Source organism: Camelus ferus, chromosome 10, assembly GCF_009834535.1.
Source record: "Camelus ferus isolate YT-003-E chromosome 10, BCGSAC_Cfer_1.0, whole genome shotgun sequence".
Lineage (NCBI taxonomy): Eukaryota > Metazoa > Chordata > Mammalia > Artiodactyla > Camelidae > Camelus > Camelus ferus.
The window spans coordinates 63,588,122-63,605,764 of NC_045705.1; the positions used below are offsets into that span (position 1 = coordinate 63,588,122).

Genomic DNA, 17,643 nt, shown 5'->3' on the forward strand with positions numbered 1-17,643 from the left:
ACGTAAGCTCAGTCAGTGAAGAATCAACATCTGAAGAACAAGAAGGATGGCTAGGGAGATAAACAGGGAAGCGCTGACCTGTGGGAGCGCAAGAGAGAGAACAGTTCAAGAAAGAAACGGCAAGAGGGCCGAGGCCATTGAGGTCAAGTGCGATAAGGCCTGAAATGCCAGTGGATTTGCTGTCAGGAGGGCAAGACTCCAGATCCAGCAGCAGCAGTGGGTCCTCCAGGCCAGCCTGGGGCTTGGGTGTCTCCTGGGCACCTGGAGAAGTGTCCTGTCTGCCCATGTGCTTCAGTCCAGGGTCTCCCCCAAGTCTGACCACAAGATGCTCGAGACCATGTGACCCTTGAGGCTTTAGGTCCAGACACTTCCTGGGAGCAGAGCCCAGTGGGGTATCCCGAGTCCTAGTCTTGTTTCTGCCACTGGTGTGGGGCCTCAGGCCTCAGTTTCTCCTGGGGCAATGGTCCAGGTGGGCTCTACAATTGCTTCTGTCGATCTGGGCTGCCCGGAGCTCAAGTTCAAAGAGTAGCTTGGCGGTCAGGTCTCCAGACACTGACTCAGGAACTCTTGCTGCCTCCACACAAGACTCTAGGGTCCCCTCTCCCCAGCGGCACATTGTGTAAGCTCAGTTTCAGTGGGTTGAGAAAGGAGAATGTTTACTTTTCCCACTGAGCTGATGCCCAAGTAAATAGTGTGGTTCCAGAAAAGGAGCCCACACACTGCCCTCCCCTGTCCAGGAGAGCATAAGAAGGCACCCTGATGAGTGGGTCTCCCACAGGACCCTCGGGGCCAGAGACAGGGCCAGAGCTCACTCACCACCTCCCGCCACCATGAAGCTCACTGTTACCCTCGCCCTGGTCATTCTGACTCTCTTCTGCAGCCCTGGTGAGTGCCCCGGGCCCCTCTGCCCCATGGAGCTCTCTCTGGCACCCAGCACTGCTCAGGACAGGGGGCGGCTGTCCATGCCCTCTGTCCAGCCTCTGGGAGAGCCCGGGAACACTGACGCCCAGGCAGGAAGCTGGGTCTGGTGACCAAGCCCATCTTGGGAACTTAGGGAGAGCCCTGAGGAAACTGAAAAGGACCCCGTCGTCCATACCCAGCAACCTCAGAATCCCAGGGAATGGAACAGACTGGAAGGGGTAGGGATGGAGGAAAGCCCACAGAGATGCGGGGGTTACAAGACCAGCAGAACAGTGGTAATGAGCTCCTCAAAGCCCAGTCTCGGACCAACCTCGAGATGCCAAGAGATCTGGGTGCCGCCTCCAGGTTTGGGGTCAACACACCACTCTGGCAGCCAAAGGGGCTGGAAGGAGCTGCAGAGCCTTATGGCTTCAAAAGAAACCCAACCCAAGGAAGGGTCTCCCATTCTGGGCAGAGAGGAATATTCTAGAAAGGGATCTTTCCCTTGGGAAACTGCCAACCCAGAGCGGAGATTTCTAAACATTTTTATCCTCTGCAAAAAGGGTTGGGAGCCTCTGAAGAGCTGCAGCTGTCACTAAGAGGAAAGGAATGAGAGAAGGAAGAGGGGAAGCCGGATGGGGCTCACACCCTTCTCGAAGCCCCCTGATCTTTTGGGAACTGGGTTACCTAACTGTTTCTAACTCTGTATCAGCCTCTTCTACTCCTTGTAATAAACAACAATTTTTAAACAAATGTGAAAGTTTCCTAACAACTATGGAGATAAGTTTTATGACCTTGGGGGGTGTCGGGGGAGTTAGAAAACCAAGACCAAGAGGCGGTGGGAACAACTGTGCAGAGATGTCTGTTTTAAAGGGGAAATAACATCATTTGGACTGAAATGTACTATCATTAGAAGATCTCAGTGCCAGGTACAGAGAGAGACAGTTCAGCAAGCCGGGAAGGATGCATGGTAGGAGGTGGGTCTGGGATGTGTCTGCATGTTTGTGTATGCACAGATAGAAACACCAGTGATGAGATCTAACATTTATTTAGCACTTACAGTGTGCCAACCACTGTGCTGAACCCCTTTCAAGTATTCTGATTCTGAAAACAACCCTACAAAGTAGGGATGTTATCCCCCTTTTACAGATGAGAACACTGAGCCCCAGAAAGATAAAGTAACTTGCCTGATGACCGAGTAAGTTGCAAAGGAGGGATCTAAGTTCTGGAGAGGGTCTGACTTGGGGTGGCCACTTCGGCTGGGGCCATGGAGTCCAGGCAGGGAAGCTGAGTTTGCACAAAGGCAGAGAATTCAAGGATGGGGATTTGAAATTCAGGGAGAAGATGGGGCTAGCAGAGATTAGGGGATGATGACTGTCCCCTCATTCGAAGGGAAAGGGACCAGAAAAGGGAGCAAGACCCAGGGAGCGCTCTGTAGGGAGAGATCACAGTGGGGCCAGGAAGAGACACAGAGGTGTGTCTGCGGGCCAGCCCACAGGGCCCAGCACTCACGGTGGATGCCTCTTCCGGGCCAGGCACGAAGGCTTGTGCTTGGCTGGTACAAGTGCCTCTTCCTGCCAGAGCCTGACTTCACCACGGGCCCCACTGATGAGTGGCTCAGACCATCTAACCATCAGTAAGAGGCAGAATTCCCGTCGGAGCCAAAACCCTCAGTGGACCTCTTCCCAGCCCCAACACTGCACAGAAAATCAGATCAGCAGCTTCTATTATCAGCGCAAACAGCACCTGCCCCACCCCAACCCAGGAAGTACAGGGAGGCTCAGGCAAGCCACAACAGGCTGGCCGCAACCCAGAAGGCTTCCCCACAGCGCCAAAGAGCCAGCTGCTTGGAGCGCCACCTGATCGCACATTCGACGCCATCTGTGAAGGGGCCACTGTCGCCTGCTGACAAGCCCGGCTGTGTGCATCTGGGCCAAACCCAAGTAGGGAGCTGGCCAGCTTAGAAAAGGGCCTGGTTACATGTGTGCTCTCTTTTCTTTGCTCCAGCTTCTACAGAGGTCTGTTCAGGCCTTCTAGAGGTCATTAAAAACCTCTTCGTGGGCACACTTTCCAGTTATGAGGCTGCACTTGAACCTTTCAACCCTGACAAAGACGAGAAAGACTGGGGGATCCAGACGAAGATGCTGGTGGACACCCTGCCCCAGAAGGCCAAGGACAGCATGTTAAAGTTCATGGTACCCAGCACCCTCCGCGCCCACTGCCCAGCAGTGGATTCCCCAGGTCCCGTAGCTGCAGCATCAGCCCACTTTGGGGAGTGGGTGCAGTGTCCATGTCCCCTGGGAGAAGCAGACACAGCCATCTTACCTTTTTTCTTCTTCTTCTTCTTCTTCTTTTTTTTTTTTTTTTTTTGGTAATAGTCTTCTCATAGATTTATTTCTGCATCTTACCTTTTTTAAAGATGCTTCTGAGAAATGATCCAAGCTTAGCTCCTACCCAACCTACTGCAACTCTTGGCTGACATTAAAGTTTCTTGGTCTAGCTGTGACGTTCACTCACTATTGTATTGGGTTTTCTGTTTGTTTGTTTTAGGACAAAATAATAAAAAGCCCACAGTGTGCTTAGGATTTAGAAGCTGAAGACCTCCACCCTCTGAGGCCCCTGCCACTCCGCGGACACTTACTTCACTCCACCTCCACCAGCCCCACCTGGTTCCCATCAATAAAGTACCAGTATCTCATCTTTGTGTCCCCGCCTCATTTTTTATTCAACGGCTGTTTTGAGAAGATGCACCACATCTAGGGGAAGGTTAGAACAAAAAGAAAGGCAGTAGCCACGGAAACACATCTCACTTCCGGTCCACAGGTGGCCAGACCGGCTTCCAGCACGTACACCCTTCCATAGGCAGAGAGCCGGCCTGGAAATACTCCCAGGGCCTTGCTCAAACTTGACCTAGGGGGGAAAGGTGGGGGAGGTTAGACGGTGTGGCAGCTGACCTCAGGCTGGCCCCACAATCCCCACCCATTTAGTGATGAAATGAAGTATTCTGTTTCTTCCAGACCTTTGGGATCCTGCTCCTGGGTAGAAAAAGAAATATTTAACGTGATTATGCTAGCCAGACATGCCTGCAAACAAAGATGAAGATTTCCAGAGAGTTCCATCTCCCAAAGATAAATGGTAGATGCTTCAAGCATTTTGACAGAACAGTACGGATCTATTAGAGGCTGGGAGGGCCTGCAACGGTCCTGAAAAATCACACCCAGCACATGACCATGGCCTCCACCTATGGAAGGATCAGATTCCTGTAAGAATTTTAGGAAACAAACGCTGGGGGGAGGAACAGGGATCAGGGTCCCTGGGGATGACTTTGAGGAGCGACAGACCCTGAGGGGCGCCCCCAGGGAAAGGAAGTTGTTTTTCAGTCATTTCATGTTTGCTGCATGAAATGATTGATCGAACTATTTCTTAGTGCAAAAACCCTCAGCTTATGCATTCTCTAAATCCTTTATTTGTTGTCATTGTTAGGCCACCCTATTTCCAGGCTGAAATTGCAGAAGCCTACCAGTCAGACTGTCTGCTCCCGTCGGCCTTACTTTAAGGACATCTCTGCCCAGAAGAGGCCGGGGGGGGGGGGGGGTCAGGACCAGACAGGCCAGCACCTGGTTACTACCGTCCACTGGCCGTGATGTTCTTATTCTAACTGACCCCAACGTCCCTCTCTGATTTGCCCCTGCCCCCCGCCATTCCCTGAGTCCCTGTCCAGCCAACCTTCACCCAAAAAGATAATCAGCCACCCTATTTTTTCTTGGGTGCAAAAGTCTTCAGGCATGAGATTAATCCCTAGGTATTTACTGGCACATCTGACGTGTTCATAGTGGAGCTGGGTGCTGCGGGGAACCCGAGAGCAGATTTCATAACACAACAAAAATGCATGAAGCGCTTGCTCTGGCCAGAACTGCCCTGGGGCCCAAGTAAAGCAGAGGGAACCAAACAGTGGCCTCTGCTCCCGGGGAGCTGGCAGCCTAGTGGGGAAAGCTCCTCCTAAATAAACCAGGAAACAAACAGATAGATAAAACTGTGATAAAAGCATAAAAGAAACACAGGGAGTAAGGTGAGCAAAAGCAGCATGGCCAGGCCAGCTCGGGAGTCCCTGGCTCAGGGTGTGTGCAGAGACGGGAAGGATAAGAGGAGACTGGGGGAGGCAGACAGAGCACTGCAGGCAGGGTGCAGACAGAAGGAAGAAGAGGCAGATGCTCAGAGAAGACCGTGGGAGGCTGCTGGGCTTCTCCCCGCACCCCTGCCCTTCTTGAGGCCACACTGAGCCCTGCCCTTGGACCCCAGGAGAAAATTCGGAACCTGCTAAAGAACCTTTCCTCTGAGTTTCTATTACCTGCCACCAAAAGAGCCCAGATCTGCTCCTGTATATCCTACCATCCACCCAACATCTCAGAGTCCTCTCGTCCAACAGAAGTCTGACTCCCCCTCCCTAGTCTGTTTCTAATCTCAGTAAATTCTAGCTCTATCCTCCTGCGGCTCTGGCAAAGCCCAGGAAGCATCCCTGACCCTTCCCCCTCCAGCATCCACACTCCATCCAAACAAGTCTACCTCCAAAGCACCACCGGGAACTGCCTCTGAGTCGCAGGTCCACCTTGGGCCACACCACCCATCCCTCACCTGCGCAAGCCGGCAGGGGGTGGAGTGGGGGAAGGGTCTCCTAACTGGCTCCCAGCTCACACTCTAGCCTCCCTGCAGTCCACTCTCCACACTAGGGCCAAAGTCGTTTTTATCAAACAAAAGCCCCCTTCCACTGCCACTCCCCCAACTCCAACCAAGTAACACCCTTCCAAGCTCCTCAGCACCCTTCTTATAAACTCCAAACGCTGAACTCTCGCATTGGCTCTCATCTCCCACACCCTCCCCTCACCCCACCCCTCCAGCCTTCAGGCTTGAGCCAAGCCCCTACCCGCCTCAGGGCCTTTGCACAGGCCAAACACATCAGCTGCTCAAAAAGTATTGATGACTGGTGTAAAACTTCGCCCTAGAGCAAAAGGTGCAAAGACTAAAACTCTTCCTAAAGATACACCCCATGTGAACATAAATACCCCCAAAACAAAACACCCCTTGTCCCGTGGTGATCGTCCCTGACTGGGCCACACCGTCCCCAGCAATTGAATGAAAGTGAAGGGCGTGCACAGGGGAAGCGGGAATGGAGAGGCATCCGCCTAGGGCATGGAAGGAGGCGGCTGGAAAGAGAAAACTCTTCCGTCCAGTTTTTTCCCAGAAGAAATGTGGTCCCAAGGGGACACGCCTTCTCTGCCCTCAGCGGCCGGTGCCGCCGCGGCCACTAGGGGGCAGTGTCGACCATGGTGTCCTGGAGCGGACGCGCTGGCCGGGCCTTGGCCTCGGAGCCCTGCTGCTCTCCACAGCCCGGCTCTCTCTGGGGAGGACGATGAAACACAGTTCCTTTCTAGACATCTTTTATCAACAGTGACTACTTTAATTTGATTTTTGAGGGTTTTTTTAAATCACAATTCTGAGGAAAAACAAGGGCAGTCACACGAACAATGTCACTGCCCACTGAACCCTGCCAGTGATGGGTCAGCACTTTTGGAATTAGTAATAATTCCACTCCCAGACAATTCCAAGGGCCAGTCCAACAGAATCTAGGACCTGAGATGCTCCTGAAGGTGGAGAGGACCAAGGGGCGCTGGTGGAGCTGACCTTTGACTTCCATCTACCCCTTTTTTAAAGTCTGGAAGCAGAAACCATAACCTGATAATTACCTTTATCGAATGCTTACTCCCTGGAAGGCTCTTTTGCAATTTCTCCTTTATTCCTCACGCAATCCAGATTCCAGAGCCCAGGCCCCAAACCCTGCCCTACGGAGAGTAGGATTCCAGGTGCGGCATCTTCTGAGCCAATAACTAAAGTGACACTGATGAGAAGTGTCCACTCTTCCTCAGAAGACATACGTGTGCACACACGCACACGCACACCCACACCCAGGCACACAAACTGTAAACCAGCGCACCCCTCCCTTCGTTGTCTGCCCCAAAGGAGGGCCTGTGATTGTAAAAATTGCAGAGCAGGTCGGGGGATTTGCAATTCCAGAAGAGATTCTTGGCAGAGGGTGGGGTCTTGGTCCCACCCCCTCGCTGCGGAGGCCCCGGGGTTCCTCTGCACCCAGGACATCATTAACTCACATACCTTTGCCTCCCATGAGCCATCCACCGAGGTAAGTATTGTTGAAACAGATAAGGATCCAAGGCCATACAAGGTTCAGAATTTTAATTATCTATTCACAGCTGGGGAAATGTTTACCCAGGGCAGATACAACCGGTATCTGGGGGATAAAAGGAAGTCCAATTATATGGCAGCAGCGAGTCTCACACCTAGGGAGCTGCAGATGTAGGTGATCCACAGAATGTGAACTGTCAGCACACAGAAGTGTAAGCTGGGTGTTAAAGGAGCAGAACCAATGCGAGATGAACTGATCACAGCCCCAGAAAGAGCACATCTCAGGGTGACGCCCGGTGCCAGAAAGCAGAAGGGAAATTAGAGCAATGAAGGGGATGTTCACTGGGTTCTTTTCCGTCTGCATTTGCTTAAGCGTACATTACAGCCCGAATCCCCAAACGCTGGCTGGCAGGCCACACTCAGGCCATGGCTGCTTTTTTTTTTTTTTAATCCTATAATGGAGGCCCTGTAGAGCAGAGACATTTCAGTCCCGGACAACCCGCTTATGGACTGTTATACAGTGGAAGAAATACATTTCTATCTTGCCAAAAAAAAAATTTAATTAAATTGAAATAAAATACGGTAGTAAATTTCAAAACCGTGGCTTACTTTTGAACAGACCCCAAGCTAAGAATGATTTTTACATTTGAAGGAGGAGGAGGAGAAAAAGTTTGTCCGGCCCTAGACGCTATAAATATATAATTATACAATCCGCCGTTTTGACTGCGAATATGCCAAACTCTAAAACACAAGGAAGCCCAGGTTGGATATAAGCTGCCTGCATTTGAGAAATGTGACACACAAACTGTTCACTTTTGTAAAGTTTGAAAAAAATCTTTATATGTATCTCAATAGAGCAAAAAAAAATTAAAAACAAGAAGTATTATTTTTAGCACTCTGTGACTCTTAAGCATTCACACCTCTGAGGAGCCCGGGGGGAGGACTATGTTTCTTGATATCATTGTCAACTAGACTGTGAGTCTGGGCAAACCCTTTCTCTGAAATATATATGACTCCCACACCTTGCAACCAAATGAACATTTATTTGCTCTCGAAGAAAGCTAAGGAGTCGGCATTTTCAGACATTGCCATCCTGTGGCAAAATCTGAGGTCTTGCCCTCACTATGTCAAGGTGTAGCCTAAACAGATTATCAGTAGGAAAGATGCAGTTTTACACCCTCGACCTGGGGACCAGTGGAGGTTAGCCTGGCAGAAAAAATCTATAAATGACTCACGAGGCAGGAAGAGGAAGCAAAACCAGCCCTTATCCACTTTATCAAGATGATGTGGATAAAATTATGTCTAGTTTATGGCCAATGCAAACGTGCTGTTTGCAAATGCCAGGGGATATGTGGGTCGTCCTTCACCGTAGGCTGATTACTGCTCAGAATGGCTTCAGAGAGTTGATAAAACCTTGATTGAGCTGATGCGGCCACACAAACAATGCATTCTGAAACTTGTAATTAGGGAAGGTTCCTCCCAAGCACTTACAGAACTCAGCAACCGGCACCGGGTAGGGGGACAATGTGACCATGAATCATTAGGAGTTAGCCACCCAATATATTTCCATGAGCAAACTAAAATTATAAAACTATAGTACATGCAAAAAATAAGTAAATCTGGAAATAGATTCTGTTCAGCACGCATGGTTGCCAGCGTCAGAATGGATCAACCAGGGATTTGGAACTCAGACGTGTCCCCCATCAAGTGAATGGATTCCTAGCCTCTGACAAAAGTCTAGTTAAGTCCTAAAATATCCGAAGTCACGTGCCTGCAGCACCCACACATCCTGTGAGACTGTGAGGCATGTAGTTACAGAGCATCCTTTAGAATTCCCTCTTAAGGCCTTGGTAACAGAAGTAGCTACTCCCTCAGCCCTGGTTCAGGATGGAGATGTGGGTCTGGGGCTCCCCAGGAGAGAAGAGATGAAGACAAGGTCTCAGGGCACTGGGGCAGGAGACAGGATCTCCTGACCTCTGACCTTATGCATCCATCAGTCTGAGTCCATCTCCTCAGCTGACCTTGAATGTGGCCCCTTCACTCTATTCCTATCCGAGTACCAGGCCTTGAACCTCTGTGGCCTGGGTTATTGCAAATGGCCTCTAAACTAGTTTCACATAGCTGCTGTAACAAATGACTACAAACTTAATGGCTTTTTAAAAACTCACAATAGTTTCCATATCTGGAAGCCCAAATTGATTTCACGGGACTAAAACATCAAAGTGTTGGACGGCTGTGTTCCCTCTGGAGGCTCTAAGGGAGAATCTGTTTTCCTGCTTTTGTAGTTTGTAGAGGCCACTCTCATTCCTTGGCTTGTGGCCCCCTCTCCCATCTTCATAGTCCCCCGTGCAGCCTCTACTCTGACTCCGGCCTCCTCTTCTGCCTCCCTCTTGCATATATAAGGATCCTCAAGATTGCACCGGGCCCACCTCAGAATCCAGGATGATCTCCCCACCTCCGCATCAGCTGATAAGCAACCTTAATTCCATCTGCAGCCTTCATTTTCCTTTGTCATGTAACCTAACGTAGTCACAGGTTCTGGCAAAGGTCATGGGTGTCTTTGGGAGACAATTACCCTGCCTTCTTAGTGGTCTCTAAGATCTCAGTCTTGCCCTCTTCTACAATACTCTTCCCTGGGTTGCCAGGAATCAAACAATGTCATGCTTTTGCTTAAAATCCTTCCCTGCTAACCATCTCCTACAGGATAAAGCCCAGGCTCCTCACCTGGTCCGGGAGGTCCTCCTGGAAGCCTGGTCCTGCCTGGTGCTCTGGCTTCAAATCCTGCTGCTTCCCCCACCTGCGCTGGAGGTGCAACAGTGGACAAGACTTGTGAATAGGTCGCCCTCCAAGTTAGACAGGTAAATGCACAGTGGATGGGGTGAGGTAGCTATGGGGACGCACCAAGAGAGTGTCTCCAACTAGGAGAAAAGAATGCAGCCACGCCCTACACCCCACCAAGGTGACCACAGAGTCATCTGGGGGCAGGACTAGAATGTGAGTGTCATGTTGGATGTGGAGCGCTCTAACCCAACGTTCTGTGCCAAGGAGGGGATGGTCAGCAGGGCGAGGGAGGCACAGGGCTCCTGAGCAGGGAGAAAGAGCCACGGAGGACCAGCAACGGGTCCTAAGTCTATGCTCACCTTCCTGACGTGGTTTGCAGCGGAGGGTACCGTCTGGTCCACCAGCCTCTGATTAATCAACCAGCGTGCTTCTGGTTACAGCTCTCAGTCTGGAGGCTCAGTCAGTGTGCAGCCCTCTCTGGGAGATGAGACCATTCTCACTGTGTCCCTCAGGCAGGTCCTGAAGCCAGAAAGCCACAAGGCAGACTTACGCAGGGCTGAGTAGGGACAACAAGGACCCACTTCTCTTCTGTCTCCCGCCAGCCCCTGGGGGATGTGGCAGAAGGGAGAGCAAAGGGCCAATCTCCTGATGCCACCAGCCCAGAACAGACCATCTTCCTGGCAGGCAGGCCTCCTTCCTCAGGTGACACTCCCCTGCATTACCGACAGGCACACACACTCATCTCTGAAACAGGCAACAAACCCATGCTGTTCCCACCCCTGCAGACTAAAGTGCCTCGCCTTTCCAAAGTCATCTGAAGACCCAAGCTCCATCCTCCGTACGCTAGGCAATGTTTGGGACATACCTATACTAAAAATCTGATTCATTATTTCTCTAAAATTCAAATTTAACCAGGCGGCTTGTATTATCATCTGCTAAGTCTGGCAAACTTAAAGACTCCTTCAAGACTCAGCTCCTGGACTTTCTCACCCCGCCCCTCATGCCCTAGGACCAGGGCTGTCTCTACCACCCATCACACCTGATCTGGGCTCTGTCATGCACTTATGTCACTGCAGCGCATTTGCTGGTATCTGCATCCCTCTCTAGAATGTGAGCCCCATGGAGGCACGATCCAAATTTTTGTTCTTTTGCCACTCAGTGAAGAAAGTTTAGAAAATCCAAGTAAGCAAAAGGCAAACAAATCACTCAAATGTGAATCCGCATCATGCATCCCATCCGTCATACACAGCAGGCTCCGACTTTCTAGCCTGTAGTGGATAATCCAGGCAGGACCACATCAATAGCCAAGTAGTCCCAGAGAGGTAACCCTGACTCCCAAAGATCTGCCACCACTCTCTGGCCAACCCACTGGAGGAAGGCAGGTGCTTCATGGGTAGGAAATTCTAACCCAAGTCACCACATTCCAAAAAGTTAGAAACTCATTATTTCCTATTGCAATCTCTGTCTTTCTCATTTCTTATCCAGATGAGATCAGCTGATGAAACTGGATTCTTTGAAACCACCAATCCATCTGACATGTCTGCATTTCACCATCAATAAATTTCAAGACCTGATTATTTTGCCATTTTATCAATGTTGCTCAATGTTAAATATTAACCAGGTAGCCAAAAAAAAAGGCTCTTTTGATGTCTAACACCGTAGACAACAAGAATTTCAGACTGTCCCCTGGAAACTGTGAGAAATCCTGTGCTTAAAGAAATGTGATGACTGACGTGTTGGGAACGGCCATTTTATTTTTGTAGGTGAACAAAGAAGATAAAAGAGGGTGAGAGGAAAGGAAGAAAGAGGGAGAAAGAAAGGAGCAGAAAGAGAATGGTCTGAGGATTTCCCTGGCTTCTCATCATTTGGGGACAGAAGTCAGACACCCACCTGAAAATCAGTGACAGAAAGTCGCCTGCCTGTAGCCAACTCTCCCAGTGAGTTTAGCCATGCCGGGGTAGGGAACAGTGAAATCCATCAAGGCTCACCCAGGACAGATGCTTGATAGATATTTATTGAGTGAGTAAGGGAAGGACCAACACCTGAGCCAAGCCCACTCTGGTCATACACATAAGCCGCACCCGATCCCCTTAGAAGCGAAGAAACCCGTCAGAAAGAATGTGTGAGGCAGCCCTGGGTCCGGAGCTGGCCCAGGCTCTAAAAGCCACCTCGTGGAAGGTATTCCTTTAACTGCAGGTGTTTGTTTCCTTTGGCACCGCAGTATGTAATTTCCCATTTTTAGAACAATGCTCCAAAGAACGGTCACAAAAACAACCTTCGGAGGGGGCGGATTTCTTCCTGGCCACGGCTACAGCCCTGTGAAAAAAACAATAACAAAGGATTTTTATTCAAAACACCGTTTGCATCTCTCCGTAAAATCCGGAGGCCTTTCGTTAACTTCACACGGGCTGAAAAAACAGTGCCCCCCACCCCGCCCGCCACCCTTTGGTAGAGCATCTCAATACACTCTTGCCTTTGGGAGGGGTCAGTTGGGAACCCATTCTGCAGCGGGATCTGTTTTGGTCTTGGCAAGCCCCCCTCTGTGGGTTTCTCTGTGGCAAGGGTGGAAAGGAAGCTTGTTGAAAGTCAGTGTCTGTCGTTTGGGCGCCCCATGCAAGTCTGAGACCAGAAGAGGACAGCATGTTCCTGAGAACATGCCAAGAGCCGGCTGCAGGAGGTGAGGCACGGGGACGGGATGAGGTGCACACCCTCATGACTTTCTCTTCAGCATCATCTCCAAACTGACTTTCTCCCTGGTTCCCAACTCTGACGATTGGCTCCTAGATTTGAGGAGTCCCTCACCTCTCTTCCCCATCTACCTGCGCCTTCCTTCCATCCCACCACCTCCACCCTGAGGTGCACCCAACTCCTCTCCACCTGCACCTGCTCGTCTCTCTCCTCACTGGCCTCCTGGCCACGTGGGTCTGCACACACTCCGGCTTCCTCCTACACCTTTTACTTTTTTTTGTTGTTGTTGTTGGGGTGGGGGTAATTAGGGTTTTTTTTAATGGAGGTACTGGGGATTGAATCCAGGACCTTGTGCGTGCTAAACATGCACTCTACCACTGAGCTCTACCCTCCCCACAATTTGACCTTCCACTAGTCCCAGCACAAATCTTCGGCACCAACCCAGATGGTCTGCTTGCCATTCCCCAAGTCCACCTTAACTCTCTAGGTTCCTCCTCCCCCTCCTCTCCCAAAAGAGAATGACCTTTCTGGTCCTCTCTCTGGGACTGAATCTTTTTGGTCCCATTTTGAAAAGTCCATACGAATAATAACTCCTCCCCCACCGATGTAGTTAAAAACGCCCTCCCTCCACCCTCCCTCACTGAAGCACTGAGATTCTCTGGATCTCCACTTTGCGGAGAAATCATTAGCATAGCTTTTTTCTTCAAACACGTGTTGAATGGTGTAGAGGAGCAAGGTGCTGAGCCTCTTTCAGAGGCTTAGAATCAGAGAATGAATATGGTGCAGTGGGAGAGTGCCTGCTTAGCATGCACGAGGTCCTGGGTTCAATCCCCAGTACCTCCATTAACAACAACAAAAAAAGAGGCTTGGAAGGAATCGGGCATCCATAAAGGGACACTATCCTCTTCTGAGCACTTGTTATGAGGCTGATGCTGAGCAGAGCACTTCTTAGGCATGACTTCGTTTTACCCTCACAACGAGACTGTAAGGTAAGGACCACAGTCGCCTTTTGCAGACGAGGAAACAAGGGCTTTGAGAAATTAACTCCCCAAGAGCCTCACAGATTAAGGGGAGCAGAGCTGGAGTTCAAGCCTGGCTCACAACACTCTCTGCTACAGCCAACACTCAATACTTCATTCACAGAGGATTTACAACACGGAACGGTTACGATGAATGGGGTGAGTGTGAAACCACGAGTTCTTCCAATTGGAACAAATTCATGGAAAGGATGCATCAGGGGATGGGCTCCCCATTCCACGTGTTTTGTTTTGTTTTGTTTTGTTTTGTTTTTAAGAAGGTAGAGGATCTGAGTTCCTGGAACATCAGGCTTTTGATAAAGTTCTCTTTAAAATAGTGTATCTAAGGCTTCTCTGCTTAGGGGGGAGTAGCAGGCGAAACAGCTGTGATGTTGTACCAGGAATCACTCTGAGATCCCAAGCTGAGCGGCAAGAGCTTGGATTGTGGCATTCGAGTCCTGGCGCCTGCGCCTACCAGCTGTGGGTCTCAGGTGAGCTAGTGGACCTGGCCAAGCCTCATCTGTCAAATGAGAATGATACCTGGCTGGGAGTGGGTGTGGCTCAGCTGTGGAGCGCATGCTTAGCACGCACGAGGTCCTGGGTTCAAGCCCCAGTACCTCCATTAAAAAAATTTTTTTTAATAAGTAAATCTAGTTACCTCCACCGCCCCCCAAAAAAAGAGAACAATACCAGCTGACAGGGGAGTTTGGGTGGATGAAGTGAAGTAATCTATATAAAGCACCTGGCACGTAGAAGGTGCTCAATAAACTATTTTTGTTGTTGTTATTTTCCTTGGATGTTAGAATCTACATTTCTTTCCTTTTTTTTAAATCAAAGCACAACCTGTATACAGTAAAGTATATAATAATGCACTCATTTTAAATGGTCAGCTTGATAATCATTTACGTGCACGTGTATACCCACCACCCCCGCCCAGGTATAGACTCAGTCTGCAACCCGCTGGCTCCCTCAGGCACCATCTCAGCCCAGACGCCCACCAGACATGACCGTGACTTGACTCATCACATTTTCACCTCGCCTCTCCCTGAGTATCATATGAAAGGAATCAGTGTGTCATCTCTCACTGCCGTGTGCACAGCGCTCCCCTGTGAACACACCACGATCTACTTCTCCAATCTCCTGTTGATGGGATTTGGAGACAACTCCTTTGAACATGTTTTTTTTCAGTGGAGGTGCTAGAGATTGAACCTAGGACCCTCTCATGCATGCTAAGCATACGCTCTACCACTGAGCTATTACATCCCTCCTTCCTTTTTTTTAATTTTGTTTTTTCGGTTTGTTTGTTTGTTTTCAATGGAGGTACTGGGGGGTATATATACCTGTGAGCGAATTATTGGGTTCCAGAAGAGGCATCGCTTTGGCTTTACTAGAATGTGCCAGACAATTTTCCTAAGTGTCTGAGCCACGTCTGCGCTCCCCACAGCAATGCATGAGAGTTTCCGTTGTTCTGTGTCTTCAATAACACCAGGTGTTGTCACTCTTATTTTAGGCACTCTGGTGGCTCTGTAGTGGTATCTCCCTGTGGTTTTAATTTGCATTTTCCTGATGAGTAATGATGTTGAGCACCTTTTTGTAGTGTCTTTGGCCATCTGGATATGCTCTCTTTGTGAATTCTGTAAGATTTTTGCCCAGTTTTTATTGGGTCATTTGCCTGTTGCTTATTGATTTATAGTGGTTCTTTATATATTCTGGAAATGAATACTTTGCCAGATATACATATTGCCGGTATCTTCAGCCAAGACTGAGACTTGCCTTTTCAAGTTTTTAAGGCTGCCTTTTGATGACAAGAGGCTTTTCATTTTGAGAAAGTCCACTTTATCCATTTTTCTCCCATGGTTAGTGCTTTTGGTGGTCTCTTTTGGAAATGTTGGCCCACCCCCATGGCATGAAGACACTCTATGCTAATTTATTCTCACCTGGTGTTGGTGATGTCTTCCTCTCCAGCTGACGATAGCTGATGGGTTCTTAATTCAGTGAGGATCAAAGGTCTCGTAGAATAACTAAGCCTGACCAGCTCACATGATAACGCTCAGATGGTAATGACTCCCTAAATCTTTGGACCATCCAGCCTGTCAGCATAAAGCCACGTGGTGGCATTAACAGGCACCATTGCTGACTGGCTGCACGCTGAAATTCAGCAGAATCCCCTAACGAGAGGGGTGGCATCTTCCAAAGTAAACCAGGAAGGAGAAGGGAGGATGGTAAGCCCCTCAAAGCTGGTTTATACCCTCAGGCCCGCAGCTCACGCTAACCACCCCCAACCCCGACCCCGCCATGATCACTTTGCAGACACATCCTTCTCCCTAGCAACACTTTCTCCCCGCCCTTTATGAAACTTTTTCCCATGTGTTTCCTTTGCTCCCTGAATTTTCCCTTTCGTTATCATTTATTTAACCATTTATCATCTGGAGAGCATTTGTTCTGTATTTGCCTTTCAAATCATTTCTCCCCTCTGTCTCTCCACCCGGAAAGCGGAGTTTCTCTACCTCAGTACCACGGACACTTTGGACCGGAGGCTTCTGTGTCCTGGAGGCCGGTACTGAACACTGGGGATGCCCAGCTCTCCCTGTCTCTCTCCTTTCCTTCCTACCTTTCTTCTTACTGTTGATCAGGAGGCCCGCGGGAAAAGTGAGGGGGCGACTGGGAGGTGAATCATAGCTTTCTCAAGCTCAAAAGGGCCTCAGATATGATCTAGTGCCACCCCCACCTTTTACTGAGAAGGAAACGGATCCCAGAGAGGGAGGGAGAGGATGCACCAGAGACAAATAGGTGGTGGGCTGGGGCAGGGGCGGATGAGTACCAGGCCAAACAGGAAGTCAAAATTCCAGGGCCTGAAGCTGAATATCCATTCCCCCCGGGGAGAACCTGGCATTGCTTCCCATAGCTCCTTCCCATAACCCCATCCCCAGAGCTGCTGAGATGGAGCTGCAGACTGGGATCTGCGAAGCCCCTGGCACGTGCACACGAGTGTCCATCCCTGGGAGCTCATTCCAGAGCCTCCAAGGGGCACAGATAACCACCAAGTCCTATGGGGATATTTCATGATGACAAATGCCATGACTGCATTTTAGCTTAATCCTATAATCATGAGGGAAAGGATGGGCAGGCCACCTGGCCACACCTGTCCTAGTGGAGAAGTTACAGAACAAGTGATCCATGAGGTGGAAGGAGCCCCGGGACCACATCAGTCCTGGGCCTGCCTCCACGCCGGCAGAGGATGGGATGCCCAGGGCAGCCGAGAGCCCTCAGCCAGCGTCTCCCAAGTCATGGCGGCTGTTACCACTTGTTGAGCGCATGCCATGCACTGGAAGCAGTTCTGAACACTTATAAATACATGAATTCAGTCCATCCTCCCCCAGCCTCTGAAGAAGACACTGTCATTCTCCCACATTGGAGATGCTGCTACGAAACCCGGGGACCCACGGTCCAGCTTCGGGGTGCTCTCCCAGAGCATCTCTATGAGATCACAAGTCAACATAGGTCACCCTACTCTTTACTTGTAGCCAATGCCAGCCTCACCCGATCAGACACATGTGGAGGCCTCCCAGTGTGTAAAAGCCTACACGCAGAACTTACATAAAGCCCTGGGCGGCAGTCAAGATTGTAATGGTGCATGATGAGTATTTTTACTTGAACAGTTACGAATTTGTTTCAATGCTAGTTAGAAAAATTCTGGGCTTCATTTATGGTAGTGACATAAAGATCTTTTTCTAATTAACTATATGATTTTTTAAAAAATCTATTTAAAGATAACTATTAAACAAATAGCACACAGTGGCATGTGGATGTGGCAGAAATTGGGATGATGGCACTTGAGTGACTTAAGCATGGGCAGCCCTGCTCTGACCTCATCACATCTTGAAGACAACCAACGCCTGCCGTTGCCCCTTTCAAGGCTGTGTCACCTGCTCCCTCCTCTTATTCCTGACATTCTCAGAGCCTCTTTTTCAATAAACTTGAAGGTCAGAGTCCAGTAGCCCTCCAGCCGTCTCTGCCCCTTTATTCATGGGTCACTCACTCTGGGATTCTCTCTGCTTTCTGG

General features: G+C 49.8%; 1 protein-coding gene and 2 long non-coding RNA genes across 4 annotated transcripts in view; 1 reads left to right on the top strand and 2 right to left on the bottom strand.

Moving 5' to 3' along the window:
* The first annotated feature begins 678 nt into the window (after nt 1–678).
* Nucleotides 679–3,598, top strand: SCGB1A1 (secretoglobin family 1A member 1). Its single transcript, XM_006173191.3, has 3 exons — nt 679–885; nt 2,908–3,095; nt 3,451–3,598. The coding sequence occupies exons 1-3, from the start codon at nt 831–833 to the stop codon at nt 3,481–3,483; spliced, it is 276 nt and encodes a 91-aa protein (XP_006173253.1). The 5' UTR covers nt 679–830; the 3' UTR covers nt 3,484–3,598.
* A 2-nt stretch (nt 3,599–3,600) lies between these two features.
* Nucleotides 3,601–9,813, bottom strand: LOC116666504. The gene is made up of 2 exons (XR_004323400.1): nt 7,066–9,813; nt 3,601–3,810 (listed from the first exon to the last, which is right to left on the bottom strand). It is a non-coding gene; the product is annotated as an uncharacterized LOC116666504 (long non-coding RNA).
* A 2,059-nt stretch (nt 9,814–11,872) lies between these two features.
* Nucleotides 11,873–17,643, bottom strand: part of LOC116666503 — a 41,655-nt gene continuing 35,884 nt past the window's right edge. For both annotated transcript variants that reach the window (XR_004323399.1, XR_004323398.1), the window contains exon 4: nt 11,873–12,192. This is a non-coding gene — a long non-coding RNA (uncharacterized LOC116666503). The remainder of the gene's footprint in view (nt 12,193–17,643) is intronic.

Excerpts from the sequence above, each read along its gene's own strand:
- SCGB1A1 (XM_006173191.3), top strand. The coding sequence starts at position 831 with ATGAAGCTCACTGTTACCCTCGCCCTGGTCATTCTGACTCTCTTCTGC. Across the intron at positions 886-2,907 it reads GACTCTCTTCTGCAGCCCTG|CTTCTACAGAGGTCTGTTCA; the intron begins GTGAGTGCCCCG and ends TCTTTGCTCCAG. Across the intron at positions 3,096-3,450 it reads ACAGCATGTTAAAGTTCATG|GACAAAATAATAAAAAGCCC; the intron begins GTACCCAGCACC and ends TGTTTGTTTTAG.